The sequence below is a fragment of the Patella vulgata genome, chromosome 2 (genome assembly GCF_932274485.2).
Source record: "Patella vulgata chromosome 2, xgPatVulg1.2, whole genome shotgun sequence".
NCBI lineage: Eukaryota > Metazoa > Mollusca > Gastropoda > Patellidae > Patella > Patella vulgata.
The window spans coordinates 27,430,087-27,450,736 of record NC_065880.2 but is presented as its reverse complement, the minus strand read 5'-3'; the positions used below and the strand labels follow the sequence as shown (position 1 = coordinate 27,450,736).

Genomic DNA, 20,650 nt, shown 5'->3' with positions numbered 1-20,650 from the left:
ATGTATGTAAGATTGTCCAGCAGTTTGTGACAATTTTCTGACAAAACATTAGATCGAATATTCTTGAGTATCGCTTGGCCATTGGCGTGACCAGCCACCGCCTCGGTTTTATTTCTAAATACAAAATTACAAAGAATTACTTACACGCAGTCCATTTCACATTTATTACTGTAAGTTTGACCATCTGTTCCACAAACAGGTTGATAATTGTTTTGACATGGACAAACTTGACTACATTCACCTTCTGATTTTAAATCAACTCCACTGAAAATTAATAATTAATATACAATAAACTATCGTTATCTCGAACTTTCTTTGAGTAATGCTAATAACTCTAGAAACATGAATCAGATTCATTTTAAGCCATAGATTATCAGTTCATACGGTAAAAAATAGCTGAAACGTATTAGAAATTTCGAATGACTCTAATCAACAGTGTCGAAATTCCTTTTTGTTTTTTCTTGGCGAAAACGTCAACAAAAAGTATCATGTAAAAGAGAAAAACATTGGGAAAGGGAAAAGAAGATACTTTATTGGGGGAGTGTGGAGGGGCTGGATCCATTTGTTCTGAGTAGCATACTAATCGACTTATTGCCCGTTTTGAATGCTTTCGTTATGGGGAAATGGTTTTATATATAGGTTAAAATAAGACTTAAGTCAATCAAATATGAGAATCAACTTACGCACAGGTCAATTCACATTTATTACCATACGTTTTACCATCAGCACCACAAACTGGTTGATATATTTTCTGACAGGGACATGGACAAGCTCCTTCTGAGGTCAGGTCAACTCCCCTGAAAAATTGCAGTATACTTCTAAAATATGTGGTTCTTTCGTTTTGGAAAGAGCAAATTTAAAATTGACCTGATAAAGAAACGATCAGATTTTAATTCTAATATAAAACTACTTACACACAGTCTAGTTCACATTTATTATCATAAGTTTTACCATCGCTTCCACAGACTGGTTGATATATTGTCTGACAGGCACAAGTTGGACATTCTCCAGCTGATTTCTGAGAAACTCCCCTGAAATCGAAACAACCCCTATATTTTTCTAATAATGTTGAATTTCGCGTGAAGGTGGCCCCGAACCTGGTCAAAAACCAATTAACAGCCGAAGCAAGTGCTATTGTTATAGAAAGTCACATCATGACACCCGAACCACACACGAATGTAATACGAAGATGTGAATTTTGTACACACGAAGGTCACACAATGGCTCTGTAGAGTTGCTCATGACTGATTCTGGAAGCTGCTTTATCGGGAGTCACAACCTCTCAAAAATGACACACGATCGTAAAAACATCGTACCATTCGTGAGGGCATCTTGGGCCATCGTATGACCGTCTGTGAAGTTTTTCAAGCTCCGACAGCAACTTCGTGAGCGCTGACAAAATCATTGGCATGCCAAAAAATTTTCGAAGGACCATGCGAAGGTTCATTTTCGTGTTGAATTCGTGTGTTCATTTTGACCTTCTTAAGGCCAACGTAAGGGCATTGCGAGGGCTTCGGGTGTTCATGTTGTCTTCCTGAGACAATCGCGTAGATTTTTTTTACATCGTATTTTGTTCGTATGGAGAACAAGCGGTTGTCATCTCGTGAACCCAATGCTACACGCCAAATTTGTTCAAAAATTGTAGCCTCCATCAAATTCAGAGGGTCTTCAGTTTGCGGGGGGTAACTCAGGAACGGAACGTTAAAGTAAGCTGGATATCCGATAGTGATCGTATCAAAATGTGCTATCACTATGAGAATCCCAATATCCAATGACATGACAATCATACTGGACATGCAGTCATAGTGGTGCAATACAAATAATTTTAAAAATTTCTCACGAGCAGTTCATTTCACACTGATTATCATATGTTTTACCATCGCTACCACAGACGGGTTGATATATTCTCTGACAGGCACATACTTTAGGACATTCACCTTCTGATTTTAAATCAACTCCGCTGAAACACATTTTACATAATAGTTAATATACGGTTAACTATCGTTATCTCCAACTTCCTTTGAAGCTTGCGATATGTTCTAGATACGAATAACTCGAGAAACATCGATCAAATAAATAATAAGTTATAGATTATCAGTTCATGTATAATGAGGTAATGTTGCGTTTTCACTATCAAAAATCGGGAAACCAATCTGCATAGACCGACATGACGCCTGAATAGCCTATTCTTAAGCCGTTATTGAGGAATTTTTGTAACGAGGGAATGACGTTCTTGGTCAACACGAATTTCATAGAGTTCAACATATACATTAGCTTAATATCAGATTGAACCAATCAAATATCAGAATCAACTTACACACAGGTCATTTCACATTTATTACCATAAGTTTTACCATCAGCACCACAGACTGGTTGATATATTTTAGGACAAGCGCATGGACAAGCTCCTTCAGATGCTTGGTTGACTTCACTGAAAATATTCAAATAACATTATTATTTGTTACAAAATAATATAAGAATAATAAAAGTGACCAGTGACTAATGAAAAGAACAAATTTAACCCGGAATCTTCTGGCAGTGTGGACCAATCAAAATTAAAACCCAAATGACAAAAACTTTAATTTTAATATAAAAATACTTACTTGCATTCTAGTGTACATTTATTATCATAAGTTTTACCATCACTACCACAGACAGGTTGATATATTCTAGGACAAGGACATACTTTAGGGCACTCTCCACCAGATACAGCAACTTGACTTCTACAAATACACATATATTTTATAGTCACGTTTATAGTCTCATAAAAACAACTTTTTTACATCGATGTTAAATCTAAAATAATCGTAAAATACGACTGCTATAACCATGTTCTTCAAATGAATTGAAACATAATTTTTAAAAAAGCCAACTGGTAGTCTTGGTAGTCAACAACGAATATTATTTTGCCTTCTGGATGTTCGTGTTTAAGTTCATATAATGGCGTATGACATACGCACTTATTTGACAAAAGAATTTATAAAAGATTACCCGCATTCCAGGAAACATAGATTTCTGTAGGTTTTTCCATTCATAGCGCAGAGTGGATCAAGTTTATCTGGACAAGTACACAAACTGTAACATTCCCCTTCTCCAATATACCCTACACCACTGTAATATATAATATATACAACACTTAGTATAATCCTTTACCACTGTAATATTATAATATATTCCCTACACCACTGTAATATATTATATATACTTAACACCACTTTAAAATATAATATACACCCCACACCACTGTAATATATAATATATTATATACTACACCACTGAAAAATATAAAAAAATACCCTACAACACTGTAATATATAATATACACAACATGTATGCCCTAGACTACTACAACCAATATACATGTATACCCCATACCACTTAAAATATATACCACATCATGATACAACATAATTGTAGTATATATGATGTATCATGTGAGCTATACAGCAATTAGTAGACTAATACACCCGACGTCACTGTATATATACGCAAATTTAACTGAATCAGCGATTGGTTTCGAATGAACCGATATTGTGCAGTTTATCTCGAAATGGCAATGACCACACATATGTGCTAGATATTAAAAACTTATGAAATATACTAATCATGTTCGCCTGTGTGTGGTTTAGTCTCTAATAAAATGGCGAGCCATGGTGGCTAAATGAGTAAGACGCTGGCTGGCTAGCCTGGAGGTCGCGGGTTCGCTCCCGGTGTTGGCCGGGAAAGTTCAACGCGATTTTCCGGCGTTGTTTCCCCTTGTCAGTGGTACAGGACCGAGGGCCTGACAAGGACAGCTGTCTAGCCGTTCAGATGAGCGAAAAACCGAGGTCCCGTGTACACATTGACGTGCACGTAAAAGATCCCTTGACAGTTGGAATTCGATGTAAGAGTAGGCCGTAGCGCTGCTGTCTGGGCAAAATTACCCCCATAGCACCCCCATATCACACCGTATGGCGTAAGCCCGTCTTCATTAACCAAGTACAACAGTAGGACCTTAAACCCTATTTTATTTACTTTCATTTTTCTAATAAAATATAGTCCTAAAGGAAGTAAACCTTTTTGATATATTTCGATCTGATTTGTTATTTAAATTAGTGATGGGACAATATAGAGTGGAAGGCAAGTTGTTCGCTGATTTTGATTTCATTTGGCTTATTGTATCAACAGTGGAACATTCTGTCTTATCTCAACATTGGCTCTGTTTGTGGACCTAAATATTTAAATGTAGATTGATACACACTTCATAGAACATATCAAACACATCAAATATTAGTGTCATTTTAAATAACTTCCACAATACTTACACACAGTCTAGTTCACATTTATTATCATATGTTTTAGCATCACTTCCACAAACTGGTTGATATATTGTCTGACAAGCACAAGTTGGACATTCTCCAGCTGATTTCATTGTAACATTACTGGAATAAAACGTTATATAATCGATACAGTAAATCAAATATATCAGCAAGTAAAACATGATACGTCATTTGCATTTTTTGCTAAAAAAAATTATCATGGATTAATCCACGCTAATATATACTCAGATTGATTATTTATCATTAATCTAGAAAACAAAATCAAAAGACCAAGGCTAAATAATGTACGCCGATCAAAAACGTTCGCCCACAACAAAATGGCGGCGGGCTTATTATATAGCGAGCAGCATAGATCTTTGTAAATAATGAACCATTTTTGGACCGATATTCCTATTAGAGATTCATTTTCTACAATAGTACAGTTTGCAAGGCAATCCTACTGAGCTAAAGCAACAAGTCTTTACGCGTTAGTCCAGAAAGTAGGATATCATTTCCCATAACGATATATTCCGGTATTTACCATATATCGTACCGACATAAGGCTTACACCAAAAAGAAGACTAGGTCATTTTCCATTACAATGTATTACTGGATAATCCTCTGGTAATAGGACCAATTTACGGGAAAATATCTGACTATATCTACTACTTTGGGGTTTGTTTGAATAAACTAAATACCGATTTAAATTTGAAGGAAAAACAAAATATGAGTATTTTGTGATCATGGCATCATGTACACGATAATTACTATTCGCGATTCCTCGAACATGGCGAATAATGTACGCACATGACTGATATAAAGGTATATATTTTAATGCTTTTGTTATCTCGAAATGATAAGTAATTAGCGTATACATAGTTATCTCGTAATTATGACAAAGTTAACTCGTAATTATGACATAGTTAATTCGTAATCACAACATAAATTTGAGCTCGTCGGATGTCTAAATGGGGATATTAGTGGTTCAATACAAATAGATTTTAAAAAAATTCTCACGAGCAGTTCATTTCACACTGATTGTCATATGTTTTACCATCGCTACCACAGACAGGTTGATATATTCTCTGACAGGCACATACTTTAGGACATTCACCTTCTGATTTTAAATCAACTCCGCTGAAACACATTTTACATAATAGTTAATATGCAGTTAATTATCGTTATCTCGAACTTCCTTTGAAGCTTACGATATGTTCTAGATACGAAAAACTCGAGAAACATCGATCAAATTCATAATAAGTTATAGATTAGATTATCAGTTTGTGTATAATGCAGTAATGTTGGGTTTACACTATCTAGAATCAGGAACCAGTCTGCATAGGCTAACATGACGTCTGAATAGCCTAAAGCCGTTATTAGGTCGTTTTTTGTAATGAGGGAATGGCGTTCTTGATCAACATATACACTAGGTTAATATCAAGTCGAACCAATCCAATATCGGAATCAACTTACAGACAGGCCATTTCACATTTATTACCATAAGTTTTACCATCACTACCGCAGACTGGTTGATATATTCTAGGACAAGCACATGGACAAGCTCCTTCAGATGCTTGGTTGACTTCACTGAAAATATTCCAATAACGTTATTAGTTGTTACAAAATAATATAAGAATAATACAAGTGACCAGTGACCAATGAAAAGAACAAATTTAACCAATCACCCGGAATCTTCTTGCAGTGTGGGCCAATCAAAATTAAAACTCAAATGACAAAAACTTTAATTTTAATATGAAAATACTTACTTGCAGTCTAGAGTACATTTATTATCATAGGTTTTACCATCACTACCACAGACAGGTTGATATATTCTAGGACAAGGACATACTTTAGGGCACTCCCCACCAGATACAGCAACTTGACTTCTACAAATACACATATATTTTATAGTCACGTTTATAGTCTCATAAAAACAACCTTTTCACAGCGATGTTAAATCTAAAATAATCGTAAAATACGACTGCAATAACCATGTTCTTCAAATGAATTGAAACATAATTTTTAAAAAAGCCAACTGGTAGTTTTGGTAGTCAACAACGAATATTATTTAAGTTCATATAACTGCGTATGACATACGAACTTATTTGACAAAAGAATTTATAAAAGATTACCCGCATTCCAGGAAACATAGATTTCTGTAGGTTTTTCCATTCATAGCGCAGAGTGGATCAAGTTTATCTGGACAAGTACACAAACTGTAACATTCCCCTTCTCCAATATACCCTACACCACTGTAATATATAATATATACAACACTTAGTATAATCCTTTACCACTGTAATATATAATATATTCCCTACACCACTGTAATATATAGTATATACAACACTTAGTATAATTCTTTACCACTGTAATATTATAATATATTCCCTACACCACTGTAATATATTATATATACCTAACAACATTGAAATATATAACATAAACCCTACACCACTGTAATATATAATATATACAACAATTAGTATATCCTACACCACTGTAATATTTAATATATACCCTACACCAGTGTAATATATTATATATTATATAGGCCTACTACACCATTGTAAAATACAATAAATACCCTACAACACTGTAATATATAATATACACAACATATATACCCTATACAACTTGTATATAATATATAGCACATATCATAATGGCCACACATATGTGCTAGATATTAAAAACTTATGAAATATACTTATCATATTCGCCTGCATGTGGTTTAGTCTCTAATAAAATGGGGAGCCGTGGTGCCTAAGTGAGTAAGACGCTGGCTTGCTTGCCTGGAGGTCGCGGGTTTGCTCCCAGTGTTGGCCGGAAAAGTTCAACAGGATTTTCCGGCGTGGTTTCCCCTTGTCAGTGGTACAGAACCGAGGGCCTGACAAGGACAGCTGTCTGGTCGTTCGGAGGAGAAAAAAACCGAGGTCCCATGTACACATTGGCGTGAAGTAAATAAAAGATCCCTTGGCTGTTGGAATTCGATATAAGAGTATGCCGTAGCGCCGCTGTCCGGGCAAAACTACCCTCCTAAAGGAAGTAAACCCTTTTGATATATTTCGATCTGATTTGTTATTTAAATTAGTGACGGGACAATATAGAGTGGAAGGCAAGTTGTTCGCTGATTTTGATTTCATTTGGCTTATTGTATCAACAGTGGAACATTCTGTCTTATCTCAACATTGGCTCTGTTTGTGGACCTAAACATTTAAATGTAGATTGATGCCAACTTCATAAAACATACGAAGCACATCAAATATTAGTGTTATTTTAAATAACTTCCACGATACTTACGCACAGTCTAGTTCACATTTATTATCATATGTTTTAGCATCACTTCCACAGACTGGTTGATATATTGTCTGACAAGCACAAGTAGGACATTCTCCAGCTGATTTCATTGTAACATTACTGGAATAAAACGTTATATAATCAGCAAGTAAAACAAGACGCCCGTGTAAAGTAACGATACGTCATGTGTATTTTTCGCTAAAAATTTATCACGGCTAAATCCAATCTAATATATACTCAAACACAAAATCAAAAGACCAAGGCTAGATATTCTCCCGGCTTGGATTCAATCAGATTTTAAATACACAACGAAATGGCGGCGGCCTTATTACACAGCGAGCAGCATAGATCTTTGTAAATACTCAACGGAATTGAGCCATTTTTGGGCCGATATTACTATTAGAGATTCATTTTCTACAATAGTGCAGTTTGCAAGGCAATCCTATTGAGCTAAAGCAACGAGTCTTTACGCGTTAGTCCAGAAAGTAGGATATCATTTCCCATAACAATATATTCTGGTATTTACCATACATCATACAGACATAAGGGTTACACCAAAAAGTAGACGCTGCCTAATTACTATTCACGATTCCCCAAACATGGCGATTAATGTACGCACATGACTGAATATTGTGATTATCGCGTTATGGAGGATAACGTACGCACATAAAGGTATATATTTTAATGTTTTTGTTATCTCGAAATGATAAGTAATTAGCGTGTACATAGTTATCTCGTAATTATGACATAGGTAACTCGTAATTATAACATAGTTAACTCGTAAACACAACATAAATTTAAGCTCGTCGCATGTCTAAATTGGGACATTAGTGGTTTAATACAAATAAATTTTAAAAATTTCCTCACGAGCAGTTCATTTCACACTGATTATCATATGTTTTACCATCGCTACCACAGACGGGTTGATATATTTTCTGACAGGCACATACTTTAGGACATTCACCTTCTGATTTTAAATCAACTCCGCTGAAAACACATTTTACATAATAGTTAATATACAATTAACTATCGTTATCTCGGCTTATTGCCCTTCGTTTTAACATCACTACCACAGACTGGGTGATATATTTTAGGACAAGCTCCTTCAGATACTTGGTTGACTCCACTGAAAAATTGCAATATATTTCTAAAATCGGTGGTTCTTGATCAAAGGACAAGATACTTTCGCTTTGGGAAGAACAAATTTAAAATTGACCTGATAAAGAAATGAACTAACGGTCAAATTCCAAGTCTAATATAAAACTACTTACACACAGATCAATTCGCATTTATTACCATAAGTTTTACCATCACTACCACAAACTGGTTGATATATTCTCTGACAGGCACATACTTTAGGACATTCACCTTCTGATTTTAAATCAACTCCACTGAAACACATTTTACATAATAGTTAATATACAGTTAACTATCGTTATCTCGAACTTCCTCTGAAGCTTACGATATGTTCGTGATACGAATAACTCCAGAACCATCGATCAAATAAATAATAAGTTATAGATTATCAGTTCATGTATAATGAGGTAATGTTGCGTTTTCACTATCCAAAATCGGGAAACCAACATGACGCCTGAATAGTCTATTCTTAAGCCGTTATGGAGTCGTTTTTGTAATGAGGGAATGACATTCTTGGTCAACACGAATTTCACGTAGAGTGCAGCATATACATTAGCTTAATATCAGATTGAACCAACCAAATATCAGAATCAACTTACACACAGGTCATTTCACATTTATTACCATAAGTTTTACCATCAGCACCACAGACTGGTTGATATATTTTAGGACAAGCGCATGGACAAGCTCCTTCAGATGCTTGGTTGACTTCACTGAAAATATTCCAATAACGTTATTAGTTGTTACAAAATAATATAAGAATAATACAAGTGACCAGTGACTAATGAAAAGAACAAATTTAACCCGGAATCTTCTGGCAGTGTGGACCAATCAAAATTAAAACCCAAATGACAAAAACTTTAATTTTAATATAAAAATACTTACTTGCATTCTAGTGTACATTTATTATCATAAGTTTTACCATCACTACCACAGACAGGTTGATATATTCTAGGACAAGGACATACTTTAGGGCACTCTCCACCAGATACGGCAACTTGACTTCTACAAATACACATATATTTTATAGTCACGTTTATAGTCTCATAAAAACAACCTTTTCACAGCGATGTTAAATCTAAAATAATCGTAAAATACAATTGCTTTAACAATTGGTAGTCTAGGTAGACCGCAACGAATATTATTTTGTCTATCTAGATATCCGTGTGTAAGTTCATCCAATGGCGTATAACATACAAAACAAAATAATTAGCAAAGGTTTACCCGCATTCTAGGAAACACAGATTTCTGTAAGTTTTTCCATTCATAGCACAGAGTGGATCAAGTTTATCTGGACAAGTACACAAACTGTAACATTCCCCTTCTCCAATATACCCTACACCACTGTAATATATAATATATACAACACTTAGTATAATCCTTTACCACTGTAATATATAATATATTCCCTACACCACTGTAATAATATATTATGCAACAATTAGTATATATCCTACACCACTGTAATATATAACATCCACCAACACCAAGTGCTGGATTAGCCGATGACAATAGGGGCACCACATAAATTAGAAATTAATTAAGAGCTTTCAATTAGTATTTCATTGCTTTTGTCTTTTCCTACTGTTACCTATTATATCGCAATTAATAACTGGTGGTTGTCAGTGTTTTAATAATGTTTACATTTTGAATTACATACATATGGGGCCACCAAAAACTTTTAAGTGCTTAGGTCCTCTGTGGGTCTTAATACGACCCTGTCTACACCACTACGTTATATAATATATACAACACCACTTCAACAAATATATACCCCTCATCACTTATATATAATATATACCACATACCATTTATACAACAAAATTCTAGTATATAAGATACATGTATATCATGTGCGCTATACAGCAATTAGTATACCAATACAAACTACGCCTATATATATTATATACCACATACCATTTATACAACACAATTCCAGTATATAAGATAAAATCATGTGAGTCATACAGCAATTAGTACACCAATACACCCTACGCCAAGTAATATAAGCAAATTTAACAGGATCAACGAATGGTCGCGAATGAACCGATATTATTGTGCAGTTTTTTTTTTATCTCGAAATGGCAATGACCATATGTGTTAGATCTTAAAAATTTATTAGTATATTATACTAATCATGTTCGCATATATGTGTGGTTTGGTCTCTAATAAAATATCATCCTACAGGAAATAAACTTCTTTGATTACGAGGCCGAAATCAAGTAATGAATTGACCACTGATTTGTTTTTCAAATTAGTGATGGGACATGGTCAGCACGATTGTCGTCTCGTAATAGAGAGGAAGGCAAGTTTGTTTGCTAATTTTGGTTTGGTTTGGCCTATTGCACCAACAGTGGAACATTCTGTCTTATGTCAACATTGGGTCTGTTTGTGGACCTAAATATTTAAATGTAGATTGATACAAACTTCATAAAACACATCAAATATTAGTGTCATTTTAAATAACTTCCACGATACTTACGCACAGTCTAGTTCACATTTATTATCATATGTTTTAGCATCACTTCCACAGACTGGTTGATATATTGTCTGACAAGCACAAGTTGGACATTCTCCAGCTGATTTCATTGTAACATTACTGGAATAAAACGCATTTCCCATAACTGTATATTCCAGTATTTACCGTATGTCTTTATATATATATCTGGGATATCACACTGACATAAGGGTTACACCCAAAAGTAGACCAGGTCATTTTCCATTACGATATACTACTGGATAATCCTCTGGTAATAGGACCAATTTCCGGGGAAATAACTGACTATATCTACTACTTTGGGGTTTGTTTAAAATAAACTAAAGATGCATGAAACACTTCATATGTGAACCCCGAATGACGAGGTGAAAAACGAATAATAAACAGCTCATTATTCGCTGCTTGAATAACAATGTGGACTGTTTTCGTCTAGAAGGCGTTTTGCTGTCTTTTATATTACTGAGGGATACTTGACATCCATCATTCTAGTCATGGCTAGCTGCATATCTGAATCACGAATAAAAAGCTGAATAACGAATTACGAATAACGAGGTGGCGTATCCCTCGTTATTCGCGAATAACGAGGTGATCCACCTCGTTATTCGTTATTGGTGAATAACGAATAACGAAAAACGATCCAACTTCACACTGCCCAAAATTATAAGTATTTTGTGATCATGGCGTGGTATACAAGCTAATGATTTCTAATGGTATTTCGAACATGGCGAATAACGCTTGCACATAGAGGTAAAGCTTTACCCCTGTCCGAGTATAGAGTATGTTCTTTTCATGTTAATTACACATAAAAAGTTTTATGTTAGCTTTACTGGCAGCCAAACGATATACCTGTATTTTTTCAATGTTTATTAAAAGGGCAAAAACATAATATTTCGTTATTTAAATTTTGATTTGCATGTTAATTGAATTTTTAGATAATATTCATGATATACTCACTGACAGGCAAGTTCACATTTATTATCATATGTTTTACCATCAACACCACAGACTGGTTCATATATAGACTGACAGATACAAGGTTTAGAACACACTCCTTCAGATACCTGGCTAACACCACTGAAAAAATAATAAAACTACTACATAAATGCCGTTGATTTAGTGTCAAGAACGTGTTTCTAATTTGGCCCTTTCATTTCGATTTGGGGGGTAAGCCTTAAACGTTGAGTGGGTATGTGTGTGTGTGGGGGGGGGGGGGGGTGTCGTAGTCCAGCTCAGGACATTAGTTTATTATTCATACAGTCTACTTATTGCTACCAAGACGTGTTTAATTATTCATACAAACTCCTCATTGTTACCAGGGCATGTGTTTATTATTCATACAATCCACTCATCTTTACCAGGGCGTGTGTTTATTATTATACAATCCACTCATTGTTACCAGGAAATGGAATGAAATGGGGTTTAACGTACTACTGTTCTGCTCCGAACTGGGCTAATGAAGACGGGCATATGAGGGAAATTTTGCCCGGAAAGCGGCACTACGGCCTACTCTTATATCGAATTCCAACTGTCAAGGGACATTTTACGTGCACGCCAATGTGTTCACGGGACCTCGGTTTTTCCTACCCTCTGAACGACTAGACAGCTTCCCTTCACCACTTACAAGGGAAAAAATGAAATGAAATGAAATGGGTTTAACATCCTACTGTTTTGCTCCGAACTGGGCTAATGAAGACGGGCATACGTCATACAGTGTGCTATGAGGGAAATTTTGCCCGGACAGCGGCACTACGGCCTACTCTTATATCGAATTCCAACTGCCAAGGGATCTTTTACGTGCACGCCAATGTGTACACGGGGCCTCGGTTTTTCGTCCCATCCGAACGACTAGACAGCTTTCCTTGTCAGCCCCTCCGTCCTGCATCACTGACAAGGGAGAACCACGCCGGAAAATCTGGATGAACTTTCTCGACCTCCAGACTAGCGAGCCAGCGTCTTACCCACTTAGCCACGTGATCCCCCACTTACAAGGGGAAACCACGTCGGAAAATCCAGATGAAATTTATTTATTATTCATACTGTCTATACTCATTGTTACCAGGATATTTGTTTATTATTCAAACAACTGACTTACACACATTGTAAATGGCATTTGTTATCGTATGTAACACCATCCGAGCCACAGACTGGATCTATATTCAGTGGACACGGACACAGAGATGGTGCAGCAGTGACTGAAATAAAATAAAAAAGACATTTGTAGATATTAATCAAGAAGAGAGGATATTTTAAGATATTTGAACAAGAACGAACTGAAATCATTTGCTAATAGATCAAATCAGTAAAAATTGACGAAATGCCAAGAGGCATCTGCGGGCCAGTTTGGTTAAATGGTAGTAAAACTCATTGCAGTGGGAGGCTTGCGGGTGTGGGGGGGGGGGGCACGCGGGGAGTTAAATAGAAACCAGTGTCATTATTATCCTAACTTCAGAGCGATGGCGTTCGGACGGAAAGAAAAACCGAGATCCAGTGGACACATCAGCGTGCATGTAAAAGATATTGACAGTCTGACGATTAAGGGCCGTCTGCTAAAGTGGCGCCAGAGGTTGCGCGCGAAGATTGTCCATCTCTAAGCGTTGATAACATGATGGTGAGCGGACTAGGAAAAAGTGAGAAACTTAAACGTACAACAGTTTCTGAGATAATAACCACGGAGGGTAATCCGAGAATTTAATTAGTCTTCGATATTTATGATAAATGGACAGTGATTAAAGACAACATCGTCGTTTATATGCAATGATTTCTCCTCTGGCTTCGCGCTTGTTGCTAGGTACCTCGACAGCCAAGACACGTGACACAAACATGACTTCTTTTAATAGATTTTTTTATAGCTTGGGGTATTTTCTTGCGAAAACAATGTTTTGAGAAGGATCTGAAGCAAAATTTTGAAAGATTAGTTAGTTTGAGTATGTTTTTGGTCACAATACATCATCAAAGTAGGCCTACTAAGCTTGTACGCGGGAAGGTGTCTTTAAAGAAAAAGGGGGTTGGATGGCCGTATGGGTAGCACGTGCACACTGTATCATAAGGTCTGTCATTGAGTCAACTGGCGGGGTTTCGATTCCCCGGTTGTACGTGACAAGGGTTGAGTCGCCTGTCTAAGCCCGTGGGTTTTCTCCGGGTCTTCACATTGCTAAAGACCCCTTACGCGCAAGCGAATTATTGAAATAAGATTGAACCATGTATTAGTCCCGAAATTACCTAATTTGTGTCGAGTGGACGTTAAACTCTCTCTCTCTCTCTCTCTCAAAGAAAAAATATTTTAAATTTAAAAATTTCCATAGAGACCCCCAAAAAAATAAAACAAAACCAAAAAACAACATGAGCTCAAACAACTTGTATATGGGGTTTATATGCTTTATATAATGCGTGATATAGATGTTTACCTGTGGCTCGTTAACAAGCACCTGTCGTGAACAGGTATTTTACTTGTATTTTAATTGACAGGATCGCACTTGTTATAACCACGTTGCTCAAGGTATGTATACACCCGATAAAAGAAATTGAACTACGCATTTCTTTACATTTGCACTCAACACGAATTTGAAAAAAATGTTATTCTATGTATAATTAATATTTATAATGTGTATTGTTTCTACTGTATACAATAATATAGGTAGGACAAAGTGCTACCTGACAAGCATACGATTAATCTGGTGAAATCAGGTCTTAAATATTAGGTTCCCATACCTCACTTCTTTCATCTACAATTTGTGGGTGTATGTCAATATAAGCATTAGCGCTACCTAAAGATACTAAAAATAAGCTTCTACTCTTTCCATTTATACTCCCAGGTAAAATTGATAGTTAACAAGAAAAGTTTATAAACGCCCTTAGAAAACAGATTTCTTAAATATTTGCCCTACTGAACTAATTTCTGTAAGATGGTTAAATAATTCCAAGCCTTGTAGATAGTCTGACTTTTGCCAGTCATGCGACTTGTTTTACAGTGAAGGTGTTTGTTAATTAATATTTATAATATTAGGAGTTGGCTCACTGGGTATTTATAGAAACTAATGATGGCTAACAAAAACAATATAGCAGATTGTTAGCTATGTGTATTCCTCAGACAAGAATTGACCTCCTATCCTAGACATAAGCATGTACTGCGTCGTGTACAAATAGCTAAAAGAGCATGTGTCGACTAGGATTTGTGTAGCCGACACTCTTAGATCGAATGCAAAAGTTCACCAAATTTGTTAACTGTGTGAACTCCCTAAATGCGCCATGGTATCTGGTGTTCTAAAAGGAAAGAAGGCGTATCCTTCCGCATGCTCGACATACGTCACTATTTATACCTAAATGGATGAATAGTATGGATTCGAATTGTCGCTAGCCAAAATATGTATTGAACGGTTAAAGAAAAATTCGGTTGGTTTAGACTTTCCCCTAAAGCTAACATTTTTATTTCGTTCTGTTTTTTTGTTTATGCTACCAGAAAATGTAACTACTTCCTACCTGCTAGCTACTGGCTCTTAAAGACAACATCCTCACTACATATATGTATCCGTCTCTGCCTTTGCAAGTTTTTTTATAAGTCTAGGTAGAAAAACCCGAAGCTTACCTGTCTCCCATATCAAAGCCGTGAGTATTAAAATCTTCATTGTTGTTCGAATTTTAAATCACAAAAAGAAAATCTCCGACTAAGAAACTTTCTTATATCAGCTTATTATATATACCGTGGAGTTTTATTTAAATGTTTACCTAAACACTTCTTCATACAACGACGTTATTTACTTTGTATCTTTCAAATTTTAGGTATGTATTTGGAGTTAAATGCGAAGTTCAGAAATCGATAAAACTTATCAATATCGACTCATAAAATGATTGGTGACCATTTCGATAGTCGCTAACAGCCTTTGCGTCCAATAAAAACCTGACTTATTAAAGATATTACAGGTTTTCAAGGGCGCTTTGATTTTATTAAAATATATTTTGTACGGGTACAAGATATTACTTAGTAAACACTTCAATTTTGTTTACCAATTATCAACTTCTTGATATGCCCATGTTTTCTTTAAGTTAACATTAAACAAACATAAGGCTAGTCCAATCGTGACCGAGATTGTCTAAAACAAGTTGTTAATAAGGAATGTGCAAAAAAAAAAAAAAAACGAATCGAGTTCAATATCCTCAAGAAAAAAAAAATAGCATGAAGTCCGTTTTTCATGTAAGTGTTTTCGTTGGTTACATGGAAACAGAACCATTGCATTTGCGATAGAATGGAAAATATGCCTTAGATTGTTACTGAGTGACGTATCTGATAAGTTTTCTTCTTTCTTTTGAACCTTTTTTGGGCGGCCAGAAGGGAAACGTTGATGGGCAGCAATGGTCCAAATACACCAAGAGACTTCACCAATTGCCTAATTAATTTATTTATGAGGGTGGGGCCGGTGGCTCAGTGTCTAAGGTACTGACTAACGAACCTGGAGTTACAAGGTACGGTCCCAGTCGAGAAAGTTTCCAGGATTGTCATGCATCCATTTTTTTTATAAACAATATTTTACTTCATTTGAAAATAGATTGGGGAACAGTGGTGCAGGGCAGGGTGTGTGTGGGGGGGGGGCTGGCAAGAATCAGTGTCTAGTCGATCGGATACGACAAAAAACGAAGCTCAGTGTACACTTGGCGTACTCGTAAAAGAAGCCTTGGCAGTCGGAATTCAATGACGAGTAGAGGTAAACGCCGGGCTGCACGGACAAATTTCCATCCATAGCACACTGCATGGTGCAAAAAATATGACATTAAACCCCATTTCATTTCATTTCATTTTTATGCTGTTGTGAAGGAGAACTCCACCTCAAATTTACTACCTGCAATAAAATAGAAATTATGGTTGATTAAACTACCTGTAGTTACTAGACATATCGGATTAAACAAAAAATTGAGGGCCAAAGGAAAAGGAATGAACCGAAATGGGGGTTTAACGTTTCATTTGCTGAACCAACCGGGCTATTTCAGACGAGCTACTCTGAATAACAAGACAAACGTTATTATAAGATTATAGCACAGTCAACCTATATGTAACACTACAGATAAAAAAAGATCAACATAATGATAAGAGCTTCATTAAGAAGAACATGGAATAGGCATAAGTCGGAAGGAACTCCATTCCAAGTCTGTCATACTGCCAATTATAAACACCTGGTTATATAGCGTCCAACAATTAGGGAAAGTGGATACGAACGGGATGTGAACGTCTTATAATGAAATTGGGTCTAACAACATAAAGTCATTATCACATATGGAGGTGTTTATTTACCACGTCAATGTATGTATAGCTGACCACTACGTATTTCATTTTAAGACAATGGCCAGGTTATACACAGATCACACGTGGGATTAATTAAGTCTATAATAATTCCAACACAGCGAAAACATTCTTCGTAGAGCTGAAAAGATATTAGAGACTTTTGGCAAGCGGAATTTTCCCATCCGTATCACGTATCCGTATCGTATAGGTGATACGTTGCGTCAATGTAGTTTTAGAGTTTTGGCAGAATTTCGCGTCGCGTACGTGTGCGTCGATCAGCTGAGCTTAGTTCTATTACAGCATGATGGCAGATATCTACCAAGATCACCATCAGTACTAGTCAAGTGCCTATTAGAGCCGACAATTTCCCGGAGAGAATAAAGTCGCCCGACAGTCGCTGAGCTATTAAAAAAAATAATGTCGAATCTTATTAAAAATCTTTGACTTCGACTCGACTGCAAATTTTGGTTTCACTAATGTATCATTTCAGAAAGTTTATACCCCTTTACCTCAAAATAAAATCATTTACAGAATTGCAAGGTTCCTTTCCCTAAATTTAGCACGTAGATCAACCATCATGGTTAAAATCACATCAAATATACACCTTCGTGTTCTGGAATACACAAAGATTCATAAAAACGCTACGATACAACAATTCGGCGTCTAAAAGTATGAAAGCTGTTCGATACGTGCTGCCGTATCCGTGTGACGTATCACGTATGAGAAATGCACACACATTGATGACGTCACACGCAAAATCCATACGGATACGCGATACGGACCAGAAATTTACGCTTGCCAAAAGTCTCTAATATCAATGCATCTAAATAATGTTCGTTTTTATAATATAGTAAATTTGATGAAAGTTATTGAACACTTTGGTTAAACTGCACTGTCCAGTGGAAGAACTTGGCAAAATCAAGTAACGACAGCAAAAGTTTCGTTTCAGGGTTTTATGTTACAGAAAACAGAAAACCAGATAGTTTTATGAACGCTCACAAGCTACTCTTTGGCGGGTTACTTGAAGGTTTTCAGTGCCAATAAATGCGTATTGAATTAATGGATTGGTAGTTTTATTAACGCTCACCAGATTTTTTTTCGGCGGGTTACTTGAAGGTTTTCAGTGCCAATAAATGCGTATAGAATTGATGGATGAATCTGAATGTTTAAATTTGAAAACAAAAATTACCCGCAACCCCCCTGACCGTATAGAGAGTTTCCAAGAAATGTGGATGGACTGGGATGATGCATATCCATAAATTTATTCAATGATCTACTCATAAGCACAGTTGCCCGAAACCTACAAAATTACACACCAGTTATATCCCTTCCCTAGCGCTGCCGATCAGCGTGAAATCTAAATTTAATATGTATTTAGTAACTGAACATTAACACAAGGTAGAGTTTTATGGATACACAATTACTGGATTTATTACGAGGATACTCTCGTCCTTTCGTTCCGTCTAATCCATATAGACGGAATGAGGCGAGAAACCACGGCAGAAAACCCGAGGAACTTTCTCGGCCAACACCAGGATCCAACCTGGATTGGGAAACACTGATCTGGATACTTTTTGTTTTCCAGATCCCCCATTCTGTAACACTGATAAAGGAGAATCAGGTTGGAAAATCCAGCGGATCAAGCCCGGGACAGTGACGTGCTGGGCGGTTGTAGCAAAGAGGTGGTGGTGTAAGCAAGATTTTGTAACGGCGCCCCAACAAAGTTTGAGTATCTGAGTCAAACGAGGAAGGAAGGTCGCGGATAAACCAACCGGGATCTAGGGTGCTTTACATTTTCCAAGCCCCCGAAAGGTTTTGAGATTTTTAATCTGTTTTGAAGCATCCTTTCGGGTTCTTCGCTGATTAATGTTTAGATCTTCAAGAATCTTTATAGAATGAAATTCTCGCAAATTTTTTTTTTCTGTTATTTTTGTTCGGGTTATTATTAGGGTTTCATATAGTTTCTATTATTTTTGTTCGGGTTATTAGTGTTTATCACCCAATAATACATTCTACAGTAGATATCTTATATGTGATAAATTTGATAATCTACTGCGATATCACCTTAGGAGATATCGCTTTACATGAATTTGATTGGTCAATCAAAAAGGAACTACTTTTTTTTATTTTCAAAGAACAGTTCATTTTTTATTAAAAGTAACTTCTTTCTAATTAAAAAGGAACTATTTTTATTTAATTGGCCATGATGGAAACACTGGGTCAATATAAAGGACTTTGCAATGGTTGAATTGCTGTCAAAAAATGATGTATCACTACGCCGTAATGTGATCAGGTTCAGTAAAAGTGAAATCTATAGCAAAGAATTATATTTATTTATTGGTGTATGTAAGAAGGGATTGGGTGATAAATAAAATCTCCTAATCGTCTGTTTTCATGTCAAAAAATATCAATACTCGTGATAAAGTAAAAAAAACTAACTCGACAGAGCCTTGTTTTTCTTTTACTTTATCGACTTGTGTTGATACTTTTTGATATCAAAAAAGACTCATAGGAGATTCTCTATTTCACGCCTCTAAGTAAATTATAATTTTGTTTGTTGGCACAAAATGCTGGGTTAATGAATGAATTTATAGAACAAATGATATAATTGAGATTTCTAGGCTTTGTCTGATATATTCATAAAATTCTCTTAAGTAAATATTATTATTTGAGATGTAAATAACTTGTTTTTCAACTAATGAATTAAAGGTTATCTGCCTTTATCATTAAATGCACAACTGCACAATCTATTGCCTCTAAAACTATGAGAAGTGGATATCGATATCCAACTTCTTGCCTTTCCTGAAACTAACCACAGATTCCTTTCTCCAGCATTTTGTCCGCGAACACTGAAGCCATGCAGTCTAGCATCTCTTGATCTTCCTCCCACCACCATGAAACAGCTTCTTTCCGGAAATGGGTGGTATCAGAAAGATGTTTTTGTAGAATATGTATTTTGTTCATCACTAGATCAAAACTTTGTTATGACTGACGCCACAACACATGGAAGGGGGAGGGGTGGTGTTTGAGAAAAAGATATGGCCTCCCACCCCTTTCAAACCAGCTTCTTTTATCTGTTTCCGGAAATGGATGGTGTTGGAAAAAAGTTTTTGTGGAATATGTATCTTGTTCATAACTAGATCAAAT

General features: G+C 36.0%; 1 protein-coding gene and 1 pseudogene across 1 annotated transcript; both read right to left on the bottom strand.

The window, feature by feature from the left end:
* Positions 1-2,313: 2,313 nt before the first annotated feature.
* Positions 2,314-5,446, bottom strand: LOC130010890 (serine protease inhibitor dipetalogastin-like). The gene is made up of 3 exons (XM_056099059.1): positions 5,316-5,446; positions 2,604-2,723; positions 2,314-2,431 (listed from the first exon to the last, which is right to left on the bottom strand). Exons 1-3 carry the CDS (start codon positions 5,444-5,446, stop codon positions 2,314-2,316), a joined length of 369 nt encoding a protein of 122 aa, XP_055955034.1.
* Positions 5,447-8,571: 3,125 nt separating this feature from the next.
* LOC126809630 (serine protease inhibitor dipetalogastin-like) lies at positions 8,572-15,825 on the bottom strand (annotated as a pseudogene).
* Between the last annotated feature and the right edge of the window lie 4,825 nt (positions 15,826-20,650).